The sequence below is a fragment of the Nanorana parkeri genome, unplaced genomic scaffold (genome assembly GCF_000935625.1).
Source record: "Nanorana parkeri isolate BGI_ZX_2015 unplaced genomic scaffold, ASM93562v1 scaffold691, whole genome shotgun sequence".
NCBI lineage: Eukaryota > Metazoa > Chordata > Amphibia > Anura > Dicroglossidae > Nanorana > Nanorana parkeri.
In genome coordinates, this window is record NW_017306959.1 from 327,673 (window position 1) to 348,057 (window position 20,385).

A 20,385-nucleotide genomic window follows, 5' to 3' on the forward strand; every position below is an offset into this window, starting at 1 on the left:
TTACCTTCCATCAAGCTGCTGGTTAGGTGCAAGGCTGGATAATATAGAGCCCTTGTGGTCTCCCTAGTTCCAGCTAGCAAGTGCATGCAGTTCAATGTCACGTTCGGAATCAACTGCAACAGCCCTTGCAAGGGCAGGCTGTGGAATTGTCACTCCTGGGGACATATCTTAGAAGACTGAGATCACCAGCACTCAGTCAAAAGCATTCAATTATTTTGTTTATTTATTGAACAAGCGTCAATTAGCTAACATTTCAGGGTCCCTTCTTCAAGGTGATATATCATCAAATGTCCTGGTGACATGACTGCTCAGCCTTGGGCTTTCCTGCCACAAGTCCTTCTCAAGTAAGCCATGGTGGATGGCGTCCTGCTCAGGACTACAGATAGCAGAGTGGGAGGGTCTCCTGCAGTGTTTTCGCCTTGTCCCTTCCACTTTGAAGAGACACTTTGGGGTTCACCTTGGCTCTGTGGAAAACTATGCTTACTGTTATGTCCTCCCATGGGGATGGAAGAGGGAGCATCATAGGCATAGGACGCACTACTCTTCCTTGCCTCTCTATACTGAGTTGCTCAGGGGACCCTCTGGACTGTGGCCTGGGTGGAACCATGTTCACAATACACCTCTATAGGCACTGCTGGGCCACTTAGAAAGCAGGTGGTTCCCTTCTTCTGTGCATGAGGCTGTTGTGAACAGTTCTCCCCTGCCTGCTAAATGACTGCTGAGTTGCTGTATAGTACCTGGAGGGGCCCATGAGAATACCTGGTCACAACCACCAACCCTCCAAGTCCTCTGCCTCCACAGACACAATGTTGGCTGTCCAAACCTGCCAAGCCCACGGATAAGTCTTCCTCCACAAGTTTGTCCACAGCTGTGCTTTTTTTTTTTCCCCCTCCTTCATGGACTTCTGGTTGAGCCATATCTTAGACAAGTGGGTTGCAAGCTGGTGGTCTACAGATACAAGAAAGTGTTTCTACCCCCTCCATCAGAGTGTTTTTTTTTTTTCTTCCCCTCTAATCTTTGTCTTTTAAACATTTGGCAGTGTACAACCTTCACATGCAGGTGGTGATACTCCAGTTCCTTCCTCAGAAAAGTTTAAAATGTATTGATTCAAATTCCTTCACTGTCCCAAAGATTGAAGGGGTTCGGCCCTTCCTGGTCCTGAACAGACTTAGTGAGAGGATGGCCTTTGTTTGATTGGTGATGGCATCTCCCCATCAGGCAGACCTATATGCTGCAATATATTTCAAGGATGCTTACATGACTACCATTTGCCCCAATTACCAGTGTTTGCCCCGCTTTGCGATGGGAAGGACCATAACCAGTGTGTGGCCCTTGTTTTCAGGTTGGAATCATGGTATTGACCTTATTGAGACTACAAAGGGATCTCGATAGCTAGGTACCTGAACAACTTGCTGCTTCAAGCAGAGTCTGTTTTTCGGCCCTGGAATGCAATCTCTTTCTGTACATTTAGACCCTGGAGCAATTAGGTTGGCCTCTCAACCTCAAGAAATCTGTTCCTTTCCCACCTTTCTGCCTGGCTCAAGTCCTGCCCAGCAGACTGACCAATGTGTTTCTTCCATTCAAGAAGCTTCAGTCCCATGTGCAGCTCCTGTTCCCATCCAGGTGGGTATCAATTTGTTGTAGCATGCAAGTGCTGGATCTCAGGATCTCTTACATTCAAAGCTATCCCCTATACACACTCGAGTCCTTTAAAGTCAAATTATCCCCAAGTCTCCACACCCTGGACAGGGAGATCAAGCAGAGGCATTCCAGGTCAGTGAATGAATAGGTGGTTAAGTCAGGAACAGAAAAGCAGTTGCATAGCCAACACTTCTACACAGAAAGTCAACAATGAGGGCATCCTTTTCTCTTAAAGGGTTTCTTTTACTCTGCCATCTGCCCTGGCTCTTGGGGGTCACTTGCAGCGCAATCGTTTTTGGCCCTTTCACTTTTAGAATGGCTCTGAACACAATGGATGTGGTAGTACACATATAACACTGCAGCGATGAACCCATTTAAAAATAAAGTTTTATTTTCAAGAACACCAAAAAAATAACATTTAATTTAAATTCATTATTAAATAGTAATTCCTCTATTCAAACGAAGAAACAAAAGTGCAAAAAAAACACTTCCTGAAAAATATTTTTTCACAGCAGCTAACGGATTCTTTTTAAGTCTACATGACTGTCCATTTACTGCAGAGTCAGTTCATTGTATACGGGTTATTAAGAAATCTCCACTAATATTCTTGTACAAAAAGCCTAGAAAGGCTCAGGCAGACGTTCCAGATAGGAATGATGACTGTGGATTTTGTCCAGGAGCTTTGCGGCCACAGGTTTAAATTCTACTTCCCAGCATGTTTTATGATATTCCAGTAAATCTGCATCCCTGCAGCAATCCTGAGCAATTTGTTCATCTTTAAAAAAAAAAAAGAAAATACATAATTCTAAACAGCATTTCAACCAGAAAGCTAAATAATTATATGACAGAACTACTTTGAAAACTTTTTTGGAAGTATTTAACCACTTGACTCCCGGATGCCTTTTTAAATGGCAGAGAGCAGTGGCTATTTGTCCCAGCGCCTTTGTAAAGCACTAACCAGACACAGCAGCCAATGCTGGCCACCATGCTTAAACTGATGGCTGCAAGTGACAGCCGGGACCCAGTGCTAAGCGGAGACCCAGTGCTAAGCCAGGACCCAGTGCTAAATCAATCAGCTCTTTGGTTTCCAATCCTTCTACAGATATCTCCATAGAAGCCTGCTGTAGAAGAGAATGGGAACACAATGCTTTTGCCCTCATCAACCCAACTTAATTTTATCTTTATGTTATGTTAACAATTTACGCAAACAATTTTTCCACCTGCGTGTGTCGCAATATAGCATCTAAAGGAGAATAAAGCTCCCTTAAAATTAAATGCATTTGTTCATTTTAAGCTTCACCATTCCACTACATTAAATAAAAGTTGCACTAGTGATATAATTTTTTTGCTTCATTGAATATTTTTTGGGTAAATATAAAGGAGTGAGCAAATTACATATAAGGTTTTGTTACAAAATAAGATTAAAAAAAAAAAAGTTTACTATTTATTTCCAATAAAACCAATAAAATAAAAATATATGTATTCAAATCTGCTGCCAAATTAAAGCCCTATTTGTTTGGAAAAAATTATGTATAACACGTTAGGGTAGATTACAAACCCTTAAATGTAGAACGTGTAGAGCCCAGACACTGCTGGAAATTTTTTGTTATTGGAGATCAGGTTTCTATTACAGAAAATGTCACTCAGTTTCTGCAACCTTGACTTCCTGGTTAGACGGTACAGTATATAAATGCTCCACAAGACATATACTGTCCTATAGCGTTACTCACCGAGAAATGAAGCCAAGAGATCCAAAAGTGTGTTTGTTTCTTCAGAACCAATAAACATTCCTGCCTCATTTATGTCCTCAATGACGTTCCATAAAGCTTTGCATACCACTGTGGCCAGCTGCCAGTCCGAAGGCCCAAAGTCTCGTAAACATTCTACCAACCTGTATGAGGAATAATAAAGTGGACCTATCATTAAAATTCATACTTAATATGCATGAATCGATAGGGCACGTTAGTATTAACTAATCACATTATTGTGAACGAAATTAAAAAAAAACAAAAAACCTTGTTGGAAATACAACAGCATACTGATTGTATTACTGACATTCAGAGGTGTAATATTGTCTTTTGATCTGTAGATGGTGCTGTAGTGTATATGATATATACAGGAAGTTCTTTCTATATACTCTATAATGCTGTATTCAGATGTCATTTCCTTATAAGTAAAGCCTAATTCACCATTCCTCAAGATGTCAGTGCTTCATATAGACACATAACCAACACCTAGTTCCTGCTATAAATTAAAACAAGGTTGCTTCCTCATGTGACCTACAGCCTATGGTCCCTACAGATTTATTCCCCTGCAATAGAAGACAGCATATACTCACCTCTCTGGTGGCTCATTTCTCCTACCAAGATTGCAACCTCCGTAATTTAACACTTCTGAAAGCGTAGGATGCCCCGCTGCGTGTTGGTCCCTCCCGCCAACCCTCAACACCACTAAAGGACTCAGTGACATAGGCGTCAGAGGAAGACGCTGTATTCTCACCTGCCAGTGGGCTGTATTCTCACCTGCCAGTGGCCCGCGCCTCCTTTTCCCCCCTTTGTTTCAACACTGCAGTCTCTGCAAGTCAATTTCAGCATTTAACACTACCAGAAGTGTCAGGTGCCTGTGCCTTCCCGTTGTGCATCCTAGATCCTTCCTCCAGCAGCTATGTCCCTACAGGATTTAGCAGTGATATATGAGTAGGAGGGAGGACTCACTGTGTATAACAAGGGATACAGGTTTCCGATACGCCTGGAAGTTTAGAATGTCAAAGAGTGGCAGAGACAGCAGTGCTGGAATGGAGAGGAGGTAAGTGTACAGTCCCTTCTTTTGAAGGGAACTATTTCTACCAGATGGTTAATGGGATGATATTGAGTCACTTTAAGTTAATGGGATGGTATTGAGTCACTTTAAGTTAATAAGTCACTTTAATTGATGATTAAGTAAAATGACACCAATGCAATGCAACCACAGAATAAAATGTTGTAGATTACTGAACAGTTCACCTAGAGAGGAAAATCCTACAAACACATTGGCTTATTTTATCCACTCCGCTGCTAATCATTAACTGCATTTATTCTCAAGACAACTTTGTGTTTTCCAGCCAGCAGTTTGGGGCGGGAGGGGGGGGGGTTCTTTATGACGGATTATGGCATATTGTGAAAATGTGGTTTGGAGCAAATAAACCGACGTGTTCTCTCTGAAAACAATGTAAGCTCACCTATAAATTTAGGCAGAGAAAGAACATATGGAACATGTACACAAATAGGTTTCTTAACATAGCTACTGAGGTAAGTAAAAGAGGAAATATTCATATTTAAAGGAGGAAATAGCAACAGGGAAATTGATGCTTTAAAGAACATAGAGATCTTTCATACAAGCCCACATGCATTATGCTCCATATAACATGTGTGCACTAGTGTGCAGAGGATAGGGTGGTGTGAATTGTGCATGAAGCTCCAGGTTTTATTAATGTACAGATGGTATGATTCATTCAAATGAAGTGGTGCCATTTTCTGTTGGACTAATTTAAAGTGTGCATGAGTTAAAAAAGAACTCCAGGGAAAATTATGAATAGCACCTTGCAGTGGGGCTACCCACGCACTGCAAGGGTTAAGTGCTGGTTTGTGTCCAGGGAGAAAAATTTAAAAAAAGTTATACTAGCCTGATCCTAGCAGCCAGCTGACGCCTCTCTCCTCCTCCGCTCCGGAGGTCTAAGGTCCATGAGTCATCATGTCTGATACACTGTGTATTGGACTTGTGGATGCCGAGGGGCAGCGGAGCAGGAGACAGGCTGGAGGGAGCGCTCTGTGAGGGTCATGCGAGTATAGCTTTGTTATTTTCAGCCCCAGACAAAAATGAGCAGTCAACCCTTGCAGTGCAGGGGTAGACCCAATGCAAGGGTTAATAATTTTCCCCCGGAGTTCCGCTTAAGATTATAAACATTATAGTATCTAAAAATTACCAAGCAGTAAAAGAGCAACAAACTGACCTCTGTAGCTGCATGTACTGTGGAGAAATTCACCTTCAAAATTCTCAACAGAAGCAATGAAATAACAGCTCCTCTACCCTTATTTTCTATGGCAGATGCCCTTCAATGTAAAACAAACAGCAGGTATAAGCTGCATGAAACCACCTGAAACCTGACTTCAGACTCTGTAATGATACTCTGCAGTACCGGCAGCTACAGAGCTCAATTAGGGCTTGTTTTAAACTTGTTTCACTGCTTGATAAGAATGTGTAGATATTATAATGTCCATAGTCTAAACTCCTGCACACTTTAAAAATGATCCAACAGAACATGGTGCCACTTAGTTTGATCATACCATCTGTGCATCAATAAAACATGGAGGTTCATGCACAACACTTCCAACAGTCTAGAGAAGAGAATTGCTGCAAGATGTTTCTTACCGTGTAATTGTCCCTTCTTCTTTCAGTAAGATTCTGCTAATGCGGTCACTAGCCAAATTAGTCACTACCCCACAGGCAAAGTAGCAGACATTTTGGTGTCTGGAATCCAGTAATGTAACCAGGAATTTATACACTAGGATGGGAAATAAAAGTGAAAACATTTCATTGTTTTAAGACTTTCAGGAAATCACATTAAAAATGATAAATGTTTTAGTGGTCTCCCCCCACCATCAGATGACAGCAGTGGCTCGTTGGGAGAAGAGGAACTAAAACAGTTAGAAGCATAAACCATGAATTCATATATGAATTCATATAAAAGATAAGTAGAATAATACCACAAAGAGTTGCAATACTTTTTTAGAGCTGTAGTCAAATTCAGAGCCAAAGAAAAAAGCCAAATAGAGACTAAATAAGAACTAGCACCAATGGGCAAAGGTTCTACCATCAGCAAGGTACTGCTAGGTTAAAGTAGTGATATATCATTGGAAGTGGAGGGGTCTTGGGTCCATCTGCCATCAGGGATTCTATAGGCGTGGATCAGAGATGAGATAACGTAAACCCGGTGAATGTGGCATATGAACATTTCTAATTTTCCTAAATATGTGCAGAGATCATACAACAAAATGTATAATATTGACACCAGGCAACACATGACATTCGATGTACCACTGTTCTCCACAATGAACTCCCGGACATCTTGGTAGTGAGAGAGATTGCCGAACACTCGGGCTGCTTCAAGAATTCCCTCCATATTATTAGAAAGCAGTAGTCTGAACATCACTGTTGATAAAAGAAAAATGTTTGGTCATGTTTTCCTGAATTTTCCAGATTATAGTTTGGTTCTATGCCATTTATGTCAGGGAAAGTCAATTTTCAGCTTTTTCTTGACACATTTTACAAAACAGGTATATATACACACAAGTATATTTGTCATTGTACATGGTTAAGGCAGTGTTTCTTAACCTTTTTTCAGTCATGGAATCCTTTAAAAGTATGCAAAATCTTGAGACAATGCAGTCTTATCCCAAAAAGGGTTTGGTATGGATTTTTAGGGGGAACACACAAAAAATTGGGTTTCCCCCTTCACATCAGAGTCCCACCTTCAAATCAAGAGCCCCTCTTTACATCAGAAACCCCCCATCCCCTTTGATTAGAATCCCGCCTATAACATGAGAATCCATCTTTAGATCAATCAAGAGCCCCCTTCACATCAGAGTCCTGCCCTTTCACATCAGAAGCATGCCTGCCCCATGAAAATGTGTGAACATTTTGAGGCAACCCTAAGGAGTGCAGAAGGAATCCCAGGGTGCCACGTCCAAGGAATCCCAGGGTGCCTGGTTGAGAAGGGCTGGTTTAAGGCACCTAATATAGGCTTCACCTGCTCCTATCAGGGGCATCTCTAGAGAAGGGTAGAGGGCCTGCCAATGCAAAAGCCCCTGCAAGATAGGGCCAAGCACTAGCACAACACCCCCCATACAGTGACCCTGCTCACACACCATCCTGTCTCCCTCACTCTTCCCCACACTTAACATTATGTCAACCTCTCACCCCTTATGTGTGTGGCAGCTGGACAGATCACTGAAATATGGAATTGTCATGGAAGGATGAGATGTCACCAGCTTTAGTTTACATCTCAGGTAGCATAGCCAGCTCGTAGAGCCTCTGACATAATTCTGTAGTTTGACACTTAATTTAAGTCTGTGTGTCAGAGTGCGCCCTTTGTAATAAAGGTCAGTCACCAAGAACCCATACTTTCCCGCATGAGGGCCATAGTGCCCAAATTACAAGAGCCTAAAGGAGGAACTGTCTGTATTGTCCAGACAATATAAAACTGATAATCAGATATGTCCTTTAATGTTTCTAGTGCATGAAAGGGAGATCCATATTGTCTGTCATAGGTAGCACAGCCAGTTCATTTCATGGAGGCCCACAGAGTAGGTTTTAGCACAGATCTACAATTTCTATAGACTCTAGAAAGGAATATTTAAATAACACCGTACATGACATTCCTGTACAAAAGAAGACTCACATTTGGAAATCTCAAGCCTCCTCTTGGTTATAGCAGAGCTGTAATTTTCATAGAAAGATAAATTACTGAGTGTTGCTACGGTATTGATCACCAGTTCCTCGCATTCATCAATCGACTTGTACTCTAATTGCAAAAGAGAACCAAGAGCAGTCGGAGTTGTGAGATCATTATTAAACACAGAATAAAATTCAAGGTTAAGAAATAAAACAAAACAAATATGCAGAATTCTACACCAGCTGAAAAAGTTGACTTGAAGACATTTATAGAAATAAGCTTGTGATCAGCACTAGTAGCTTTATCATGTTTTTCAAATCAGCAAAAAGCATGTGCGTTGTCAACTTTCTGGACAGCACAAAGCTTCCTGTTTTTCTTTCTCTTAAGTAACAAATATTCAATACCCGTGTTAATTCATTTTACAGCTCAGATGTCCAAAGAAAATGTAAAGTAGTGTACTATGGTGTTAAAGACATAATTAAAGCCTAACTCCAGCCAGCATTTTATTTGAACTTGGATAAAAGTAGGGAAGAGTTAACATTTCTGATTAGATTTTTTATTTTTTTGCCTGTGACCCCATTGGGGAGATATTTCCACAATTTCCTGTACCTGTGATGTCTACACAATTATGGGATGGTGTAGCCTTTACTTGGACAGGAGGACCAGGACAGCAATAGAATGTTATCTGAATTCCAAAAATTGGATTTTGTCCCCACTGAAGAGACTTATGCAGATGTCCCACCACACACCTGACCAATATGTCCCATATTGTTCCTCTTGGGTGCTGTGGTAACTTGCAATGGCCCTGCATGGTTCCAAAAAGAAGGTACCCGACCAGCACACCATTGTATCCACATAAAAAACACCTTTATTGACGTCATCAATCATCATATCACAAGATTGCAGCACTGCTACAGAGTTTTTAGCCCTTTCCCTGCTCTATCCAAAATGAAATAAAATGTTCTAGCTGGAGTTATGATTTAAGTAACATTTAGTAATCCTGTACTTCTTAATTGGGGTGGGGGAAAGTTATGTAATAAGTTTTGAAATACTCTTTATTTTTTTGGATTACAAGGACTCACCTTAAAGCCCATTTCCACCTTTGCAGAGGTTTTTTTTTTTTTAAACATACGCCAGCAATGTACACCAAGTGAATATGAAGCAGGCATATGCAGCTGATGTATATGAACACATAAACTTACATTTTTTATTAGCTTTCCACTTCAATACTGCTCATGTTACAATGGGAGACAGGGAGACTGAATTTCCTGTGGAGAAAAGTTGGAATTTTTAGGCTTTAGGCCTAATAAAACCTTGATATAAAATGAGGAAAGCCTGCAATGCGAGTCCTAAAATGTGCACACATATACATCATCACTGCACCTCTTAATAAATGCTAATCACTTACAAAGGTGGAGATGGACTTTAAGCCTCTGCAAGTACTGAGATAGCCAATGGAAGTTCCTGATACTTTGAGATGGCATGGCTGTATCATTTTTTACCCACATGAATGTAAGAGCAGGAACCTATTTATGCATAAGTGACAAGTTCATGTCACATTGGATGTACAATAGCAGTACTGACAGATACTGTTCAGAACATTCTGCTTTGAGGATATAAAGCTCTCAGATGAAAGAGACATCATGGATGTCTCTTGTACTCTGTACTGCAGTATTGTAAACAAAAACGTCAGGAAAGTGGCCATGTATTTCTAGAGTGTTGTTTACAAATGGCATCTTAGAACACACACTCGGGCAGCCAGTGTGCCCATGAATTACTGTGACCTGAGCTGCCACTGGACAGCTCAGATCACAGTCATGGTGTACAGGGACAAGTTACAGTGTCCCTGTAACTTGTGATCCCTGTGAACCAATCACAGCTGTCAAAAGTGTAAACAATAGTTGCATTTCCAAACACTCAGCCCATATACAACAGAGGAACCTCCCCTTCCTCCATTGTGAATGTGCTGTATGTCTGTAGACACAGCAGGAAGGAGGGTTGATGGAAAAATGATGGGATTTTTTTTAAGTGGGGGAGGGTTTAACATGCCATTGACTACCAATAATTGTGAGATTCCTTTTAAAAGGTGGGGTGGAGTTAAAGTGCCACTGATCTCCAATAATTGTGGGATTATTTGTTTTAAAGGTATGGGGGGGCGGGGTTAAAGCGCCACTGATAACCAATTATTATGGGATCCTTTTTTAAAGGTAATGAAATAAAAGGTATAAATAGGCAAACCCAGTTTTTTTTATCGCTTTTCGTCTATATAGTAAAAAAAAAACAGTGGTTAGTAAATAGCACCAAAAGAAAGCTCTATCTGTCTCAAGAACATGATATAAAATTAATTTAAGGTACCAAGTGTTGCACGGCCGAGTAATTGTCAGTCAAACTATCGCATCCCTGAAAACACTGCACCATTGGGTACGGCTAGTACACAAGTGGTTAAACTGCATATGGCTTTTAATGGGTACATTGTGAAAGGGCCACTAGTTTAATCAGCTGCTATTATCAGGAACGGAATTTCCTCTAGTCAAAAACAAACTATTCAGGGCATTGTAATAGCCTCCTTGCCACCCATTTACTGTACTTAATGAGATAAAAGTATTTGTATTAGCAGCAGTGCTTGACGCTCTGGCTCTTTGCTTCCACCTTTAATTAAGGCACTGTGAACTGCAAGCCTTGCGCTTATTGAAAGGGTCACGATTCTTCAGTTACCATTTCTAGCTAGAAATTAGAGATTATTCTTATTGTGATTTAAAATTACTCTCTGAGTACGATGCTATATTCCAGCCATCCAATTGTGAACTTGCACTGGAGCAATTTGTTGTACAGGAGGTTAGCACCACTAAATCCAACACTGTTAGAATTCTCTCTAGACATCGGAAGGATCCTGCTTTCTATGAAGGAATAGAGATACAAAGGCAACACCTTTACAAATGATGGAACTATGAAAGTGGAGAGCTACATTATATGAAAGTCAGTAAAAATAATGTTAAAGCATCCTGAGATTTGTCTCTGCAAAACACGACTCACCTAGAATCCGAATTAAATGTGAAATACAGTTTTGATCAGCAGCCAAATCTTTGCCAACATTTGGATGGACTGACAGGTTGGCCAACAGGCTTACTGATTTGATCAAAACGTCTTCAACTTCAGAAGGTTTTTTCAGGTCTTGGGATTTTTCCTTCTCAGTAGATTTGGATTTTTGGATCTTTATATCAAGTTCACAGTAAATATGTAATAAATTGATTATTGTTTTAATGCTTCCTTTTACTTTATAGAAGTCATCACGTGCTGCATTTGTCTTGGCAGTTAAATTGCTGAGTGTGAATATTATTCGAACAACAAGGTCCTAAAAAAAAACCCAGAAAATGTATTATAAAAAAATGAACATTGCTATCTAATGACAAACGGATTATACAACTCGAAATTGAGTCTCAGGGCTAGTTCAGTACAATTGTAAGCAGAAAAGCGCCAAATGGGACCGCTCAACCAGTAATAAAAAGATTGTTCAAATAAGTGCAAGGACTGTTTTTGAAAAAGAGTGATGTGATGGAAAATCTGCAGGATGCTGCCCCAAACCAGCCAGGGGGACTGCAAAATCTGGGGGAAAAACACAAACAAGGGGCCTTTCCTGGTGCAGACAAATTTTTTTGAGATAAAAGCAGTAAAAAGAGGAAAATCATACTCACAAAGGTCGACATGAATAAAGCATTGTGAATGAATACATGGACCAAAGTATAAGCCAGTGACAGCTGCAAAGCCGAGCCTGTGTGCCAGCAGGGAGGGCTGTGATGACGCGTTCCTGGGGTCATGCCCCCTTCATCAGATACAGGCCTCCTCCATCCCATAGGCATTATATAGCAGCTAGTGGCCAATAGATTGGTGCGCCAGGACCTCATCGACTCCAGCTACAACAGCTGAGGATGTGTGCGGTGGGACGGCCATGACGTCAGAGGGGGTTCCCCCGTCCAGTGGCTGACGAGGCAACCCTCTAGACGGCTCATCCAATCACTGGATGGCCTCAAGTAGGCTCGCCTGATGGGAGTGGCCTGGGGCTCCGTCCAATCAGTGGGACGTAAAACCGGACTGTGTCTTACCAGAGACATCATGACTGCTGGAGAGGCCAAAAGATATGTTAACGATAATGCATCACACCAGATGCAGTTGCGATGCAGTCCGTTCAGTTTGGCTGCTGCATCCAAAATACATCACAATGCTTTCCTATGGGATTTCTGGTGCTCTATTCACACAAGTGCAGTCCGTTCCGATGCAGTCACAAAAAATACTGCTTGCCCTATGTTAGCTGCATCGAACTACATCAGAAACGCATGAAAATGCACTGGAACACACCTGAAACCACTAATTTTTTAATTATACTAAAATCGGACTTTAATGTTTTATACATTAAATGTTTTTACAGGCAAGAAAGTTAAAAAAAAAATGCTTTGGGTGCTACATATACTGTATATACAATGTTTTATTGTAAAAACTCTGTCATATCACCAATGCACCAAGAATTGGCTACAAGGTCTCTAATGATTGGGCCTGGAGAGCTGGTATTCGCCTAAAGAAGGCCAATGAACAACTTCTCTTTACCTGCGCTTTGGCAGACACATGGTGACCAATACTAAAGTACTAGTCACATACCTGGAGTGCATAGGGGGTAACATATTTGGGTTTTTACAGCAAAAGGCCAACTTGTCATATAGTCCAATAACTAAATGTAAGTCATGTTTTGTGCTTTTAGTTTGTTCATGCATCGAGTTATATATTAGGCCATCTTTAATTTATAAACTAAAATCAATAGTCTATTACTGCCAATTTGTTCGGGCTACCAACTGTTCTCTCCCTTTTAGCAATCAGAACAAGCTCTGATGAGCACTGATTTTCCACAAAGTGCAAAGAAAACGCCAGCAGAAGGTATGCAGTACATAATATTTTCCTTGTACACTCTTCCAATAACAAACTGCAGATATTCTTGGATGCGGAAGATATAAATGATTAACATCTGCCCTGACCACAAGTGTCAGTGCGCCCAGGAAAATCTTGCGGTAAGATGGGATGAACCAAAACAAGTCACCCATGCTTATTTAACCTATAACAGTCCAGAATTTTCGGAAACATTTATAGAGTTTCATATTCAACACATTATCTGACATATTTCATAGTGTAAACATTTGTACTATTTGTGTATATTTCAACTTTTTCAACTGTTCTTTTTAACTTGTGCTCAAACACAATCTCAGAGTGTTTGCATTAAAAAAGATTTTCTTGGAAGCACCTGAAGGGCCAATAGGGTCCACAAAATCCTCTTCTAGGTCATGGAAATTTTGCCTAAGTAAAAATGTTGCCCCTTTAAAGTAACATGGATGTATGCTAAAATTGGGCTCATATAGTGACAGATGGTTTCGGGTTTGTGGTCACCGTAGTGATGTTATACATACTTGGTGGTCATGTCCGAGACTGGTTTTCTTTTTGATCCAGGATCTTGAACCTGGTTCAAATCCTATTTCAGGTCACATCTCTGCGTGATCCCTGGGCAGCACTTTTGCATCACCCTCTTCCTAGTCTTACAGCTTCCCAACAAACACTGGCTATCTTTTTGTTTATATCTGCCAAGCAGGTTATGTCCAAAGTAGACCAGAGTCAATATACAAGGGGTCAACTCTATTAGTAAATGAGAAATTGACAAGCATTCTCTAAGACTCACATACTAAATGCCTTACAATCTAGCAACCCTGGGTAATCTATGCTCTATTCTCTTTAAGCCCAACTAGCCTTAGCTATTTTTGACCCTAACTTCCCACCCCGAACCGCAGACCCATGGATCTACATCACAACCTACTCTATTCTCCACTTCTGCTATCTCAGACCTTCACTCTACCCTACCTATCCATACCTATTTAAGTTGGTGCCTTTGATTTCCATGTTCTTGATGTTGGAGGATCTATTGGATGGCCACTTTTGTGACGTCACTCTAGGGTACGCTGCAGGATGTCACATGTTTGCAACTAAGCTAAGTGCCCACTGGCACCTCTTTACCATCATCCCATTTACGTCATTTTTGTATGCTGCTCTATAGCCCTTGTGTTGTGTGGGCAATATGGTTATTGTCCTTGAAAATCAATAAAAATACTTTTCACTATCCATTTTACCTCCATTTTTCTGTTGTTACGTTTAGAAAAGCAAACCTGTCCATAGATGGCAGATGCCATCCCAAGAACTTTGAACAGGGAGATATCTATGGTGTCCGAAGCTGCCACTGTTTTCTCAATGCATAACATGCGTGCCCTACCAAACCAGTACACATGTGATTTACACCTTCTCATTGAGGAGAGGCAAAACTCAGATGAGATCTTCCAGCTTGCCGTTTATAAAGAATTGTGATCATTCATTATCAAACCTTCAATATGTGTCATCATCACACATATTCACAGTTTACTGATGTTGGGTGAAGTACCAGTGGACATTAATTTGGCCAAAAGCTTACACTGGCAGTAGGAGCAAAAATTGTGATTTGAGCTATAATTTCCAATCCCCAATTTTGTGAATGTAGGGGTATGGCCCCAGGGCATCTTTGCTGCACATGACTATTCCTCACACAATATTGTGTGAAAAAATATGCATAATTAAAAGCAGAACTACAGGCAGCATAAAATCAAAAATATCCTTTGTGCACTCATCTGCGATTCTTTTTGCAGCAATATCAACAATGAATGTTGCAAATCCTTTCACAACTGCTAAAGGGTCACTTCTTCTAACCAAATGGAATAGAAGGAGAACATTTAAAGTCTCAAACTGTGAGAGGGGCAGTGTGTTAAAGCTGAACTCTTGGAAAACATAAAAAAGATAAAATGAATGCCGCCTGATGATCATTAATACACCATTAAATGCATTTATTCAATGCAAGCAGTGTAAATACCTGAATTTGACCTGGTATCACACTCTCGCAGTCTCTGTAAGAGTGTGAGAGGAAGAAGCAGTACATAAAGCCATTTGCTCATGTGCTGGCCAGAAGCATGCTGATAGGAAGAGAAAGCAGAGTGGCAGAGAGATGAGCTCACCATTGTGCTGCTTCTCCTTTCATTGTACAGCAACAGTCTACAATGGGTTTGGACAACCTGGGCTCAGAGAAATTGGGTTGAATGATGCTAGCCATCAGACTGAGGACATCTAGTGTGAAAAAAAAGTATTATTGATTGCCCGGGTTCAATGAGCTGGCAGCAGCTCCAACTGTGCTCAACGCAACTGGATGCAGTCTGAGCTCTTAAATGGCCATCTGTAACTGCCCTAAGAGATTTATAAAAGGTCTGCATGTATGTTATATGTGTGCATTTCATTTTTAAATTCACTTTAAGTATTGACCTGTCCTATAATTGACAGTATACATGTGCACTCATCAGAGCCTTATGTGAGGACTAGAGATGAGCATGGGCTTGGTGCCAACCTAGCTGGCTTGAGTTCACCCAAGCCCGCTCAAAACTGTGACTGGCACTTTCCCCTGCCGGTCCAATCCATGGCGGCAGTTGCCGTGTGGGCATTCCCTTCCCCACTGTTATGTACATCTGTGGGGCAGGGAATGCGCCTCTCTGCAACTAATTGGGTCAGGAAAAGGGGGTGGCAGTCGCAGTTTGCGTGGGTTGGGGGGAACTCTGGCGAACTGGGTTCACACCAAGGCTCATCACTAATGAGAAGCTTTAAAATAGCATGGAGGGAAAGGCGAGTACAATCAGGGCTATTCCTGTCTTATAAATGGAGTAATGCACTACTGCATGAAACAATGTATTCACAAACTAGGGACAGCCATTTTTAAATGCTTTGTAGTAGTGACTGGCAGCTGATCAAGTCCATACATGAATTGCCCACAGCAATATTTAAAGCAAAACTGTAGTTTGCCCACACAGGGTAAAGCAGCAGTATACCCTCAGCTTTCCTAAACGTAGAGCGTTGGCCCTCAAGGGATAAGAATGAAGAGGATGTATTCCTGGTTGAGCCACTACAATAAAGAATAGGCATGCATTAAATTGCATTCAATTAAAACTCCTGGAAAAAAACAAATTACTATTTCCATAGACATCAGATTTGTCAGTATCTCTTCCTTGTTGCCATCAGCCTACACAGTGTGTGATCAATGAAACTTACTTCCAACTTCATCCTACAACACCCACACAATGTTAAATGTAGCTGCATGTGTTTCTCTGCACCTGTGACACACACGAATGCCATAGATTTCTCAATGTATCTAAAAGAATAATATGCACATAATTATTTTAACTGTCAAAGTTAATTTTCTGGTGACATATTATGTGGGAAATTAAATGCTGCCAAGAGGGGGTAGACTAATGCCACACCATTCAAGGAGAAACTGACCATTAAAACTGTTAACTTTTAGCAGTAATACAATACACTGCCAACTTTTCTGGGATTTCTAGGAAATGTTTTTGTCTGTCTCCAGTACTAGAAAACATTTAGGCTGTGGCTTTTCTTCCCATCTCGCCTGTGTTAAATGCTGGCAGATGTATTGCTTCCCATAATTCTGCTGATGTTGTTTTTGTTGGGACACCCAGAGGCTGGGTGTGGAATTCAGCATGGATTTAAATCTAGTCAAATGGAGTTTGCAGCTACGCTCTAACTGTAAACATGTTTTGTACGAGAGTCTCTTTTGAAAAACACAAGTCTTCCATATAATTCATGATTTTCCATATAAAAGGTAATTATTTTCACCAAGTGGCAATATGTAGGGAAAACAAAAAGGAATGTGTGTTGCTTCATATATGCTTGTTTATGTGAACGCATATTAAAATGCCTAATACATGTCTAACTCAATCATTGTGTGCTTCTGATTTTTAAATTGTACCAAGTGAATCATGGATGAGAGATGGAAACAAAGGGTTCTGGCAAAAGAAGGCTGTTGAGATCCTGAAGAATGTGTATGGTCAGGCAGTAATTGAGGTGAGCAATGTTAGGTGTTAAGGTGGCCATACACTTTACGACCCTCGCAAGACTTTTGTCTTGCGAGGATTGTAAAGTAATTAAAAAAACATACGATCTGCCCATCTTGGACTGGCAGATCATACTTGCCATCATCGCAAGCCGCGCCCCCCTGAGGGGCGGGCTTCCGATGACTGCAATGCTGAATGGGCACTGTGCGCGTGCGCACACCGGCCCGTTCGGCTGTTATCTCTCGATCATGTTAAAAAACCAGCCGAAAATCGTACGATACTGATGTAATCATCTCTTATGCAGGTCCACTGACCTGCATTAGAAGCTAGGATGCTGAGGGACATTGCAATGCACTGACTGTGACAGAAGCAGGGATCGCGCAAGTAAATCTGCCTTATATAACCCTCCCTAGACAAAATGAGCACTGAACCCTTGCAGTGCAGCGGTAGCCCTGCAAGGGTAAGTTTTTTATTTGCCCAGAGTTCTTCTTTAAACATTCTATATCTCAACAGGTATCACCGTATACCCCCTTGTATTTACAGAACATTATGCTAAGACGTTGAGCAAGCCACACAGGGTACAGACTTAGGCCCCATTCACACTGAGCGATTTTTGCAGCGATATTGCTCATATTTCCACGCAATATCGCTCTATGTAGCTTCTCCAATCCATTTCAATGGAGCTGTTCACATCTCGACGCTCAATATCGCTTGTAGCTCGTCGCTGGTAGCTTTGTCGCTCCTACATGACCCTTTTTTCGAGCGAATTTGAGCGATATTGCTCCTGATTGCATACAGCCCAATAGGAAAAAGTAACGCGACACTTCGCGCAATATCGCTCAAAATCGCGCGATTTTCATGTCGCTCAGTGTGAATGGGGCCTAAGACAGCAGGACAACACGCAACGTACACTTCAGAACCCTCCCAATAACTACTACTATTTGGATATAATATGCTCTTTTCCCCCGCAATGCAATAGAATGGATTAGCCTCACAGCAGTCGCGATGTAGTGCCTTTCATTTGATTGTCCAGCAGAAGCCAACAATACACAGATCCGGGAATGCACACAGCGGACAAACACTTGGAGTACAATACAGGGTGCAGCTCGAATATTACAGCATAAAGCAAACAATGAACCAAAAATGAAAACTCTATGATAAAAAAAACAGACTAACAGAGGTTACTTTTAGAAAAGCTGATTAGGGAAAGTGGAGATCTGAATAGAACGTCAGCTACCTATATCTCTGATTGTTTTACCATGCGCTGTTAAGCTCTGCGTACGCATTTTTTCATTCTATGCTTGGGGGTCTATTTATCAATATTTTTACCCATGATTCACTTAACTTGAAACCAAGTTTCAAAACATAATACATGATAGCTAGACCCCTTAGTATGACCTGCCTAGAATTGCAACAGGTTCACTTTAAGACATTGGAACTCTTAAACCTAGCTGTGAAAGGGTTTGTTTAAAGCCCAGTTTAAAGCCCTCACACCTTATTTTTCCTTAAGTCTGGCCATACACCTTACAACCATCGCACGACTTTCGTTGTGCGATGGTTGTAAGGTCATTCAAATTTTGTACGACCTGCCCATCTTGGACAGGCAGATCGTACTTCTGCTGAGGGGAGGGCTTGCTGATGATTGCAATGCTGAGCGGGCAGAGTGTGTGCTTGCGCACACCGGCCTGTGCGGCTTTCGTCTTCCGAGCAAGCCACCAACCCGCCGAAAATCCTACGATTTTCGGCAGGTTTTCCAGCATGCTAGGAAACGAAAGTCGTACGACCTTACAGTAGACGCACGCTGCCCATACACCTGCTGATTATCGTACGATCGCGGGATCATCTGCTATTATTGTACGATAATCAACAGGTATATGGGCACCTTAAGTCTTGTATAATTCCATATTTGTATATATATGATTTGTGAGTGTTTTTTTTTTTTTCTTGAAATGCTTTCAAATTACTTTTTTGCACAGGAAGAAAGGTGCGTGTCTGACCATTTCTGTTACTCAGTGCTGCTTACTGAGTGAACTGGGTCTAAAGCTGGGTACACCCAGAGAGATTTTTTTTTTCTTTCAGCCTGTGAGGTTGACCGGAAAAAATCTGATAGGTTCCTCCATCCACACTAACAGCATGAATAAATGAAACTCCTGCTGTGTACATTTCATTCTGACAGTGGCGCCCACTGCTCTCAGAATTAGTGATGAGCTCGGTGCCGAGCCGGCCAGAAAGCTGACAGGTAGTGAGGCATGTTCCCAGTCCGCAGCTGCAGAGATCGGGAAATGTCTCAGTACCTGTGATTGGTGCTGCCAGCTTCCTGGCGGGCTCGGCACGTGGAGCTGCGAACACGCCCGAGCCCATCACTAGTCAGGATAGCTGAGCTGATAGGCTGCAAACACTGTTCGGCTGACAATTTTTCAGCATGTCACTGTGATAATAGTCAATCATTAGATCTTTGTAAAGGAGATAGGGTCATCCACGTGTTGAATTTTGTCTAATTCTTGCTGTTTTGGCCAAAATTCAGTCTTCTGGACTGCAAAGTCGTATTTAGACACCATGCACAACTGCTGTAAAAGGTAAGCGGAGGGAAGACTATAAGATGGAGCTTGTTAGTACAATATTTCTCTGACTGTATATCTAGTAGAACTGGGCCAGTAGTTGTAGAATTGCCTTTGTAGACCATAAAACAAGAGGGCCTGGTACTGTCTGAAACACAGGGTGCAGATGCATCTTGAAGGGCACAGGGGTTCTGCTTCAGGCAGATGTGTTGCTCGAACACAGAGTTACATGTCACTTAGGAGGTACACTACAAACCAGCATAAAGCTGTTAGTCGATTGTGAGCTGGAAAGGCTCACAGGGCCTATTATCAGCCATACTAACTGTATGTAATATGAGATATTACTGGCAATGGTTACTCACAAACAAACTTCAGAAGCAGGGAGGGTTATATGACCATCTGTGATATTGTCACTGTAAGGCAGTAGCAGGGAGTGTGCCTAATACCTTGCAGAGCAGCGTAGCAGTGGTGAAGGCTTCAGGTAGAAGGCAGGAGAGGCTGTAAAAGGTGCATAAGCACAACACAGGAGGCGGCGCGGCACATATGCGGTGAGTTGCGACACAATGAGGGAGCCGTGCAGGCTCACTTAGGCGTGGGCAACACAAATTTAAAAGTCATGGAATTTATTTGCACACCTTACTGTTATTGACCATATAGTTGAAAGGATGTTTCCACAACTAGTTAGATTGTATAACATAGATAAGATATGCGGTCAGCACACCAACAAGTGTTTTTAAAGTGTGAAGCTCTTCTTTATTGCATGATCACAAAGAAAAATGTTTTCGTCACAGAATCAAAACACACATTATGC

The 20,385-nt window shown here is 41.5% G+C and overlaps 1 protein-coding gene across 1 annotated transcript in view; it reads right to left on the minus strand.

Moving 5' to 3' along the window:
* ARMC2 (armadillo repeat containing 2) overlaps positions 1-20,385 on the minus strand; it is an 85,904-nt gene that overhangs the window by 9,048 nt on the left and 56,471 nt on the right. Inside the window, exons 12-17 of the mRNA XM_018563738.1 lie at positions 11,105-11,423; positions 8,078-8,200; positions 6,715-6,828; positions 6,049-6,181; positions 3,372-3,532; positions 2,255-2,416 (exon numbers count right to left, since the gene is read on the minus strand). Of these exons, the coding sequence (XP_018419240.1) occupies positions 2,262-2,416; positions 3,372-3,532; positions 6,049-6,181; positions 6,715-6,828; positions 8,078-8,200; positions 11,105-11,423 (1,005 nt within the window). The 3' untranslated portion in view covers positions 2,255-2,261. The remainder of the gene's footprint in view (positions 1-2,254; positions 2,417-3,371; positions 3,533-6,048; positions 6,182-6,714; positions 6,829-8,077; positions 8,201-11,104; positions 11,424-20,385) is intronic.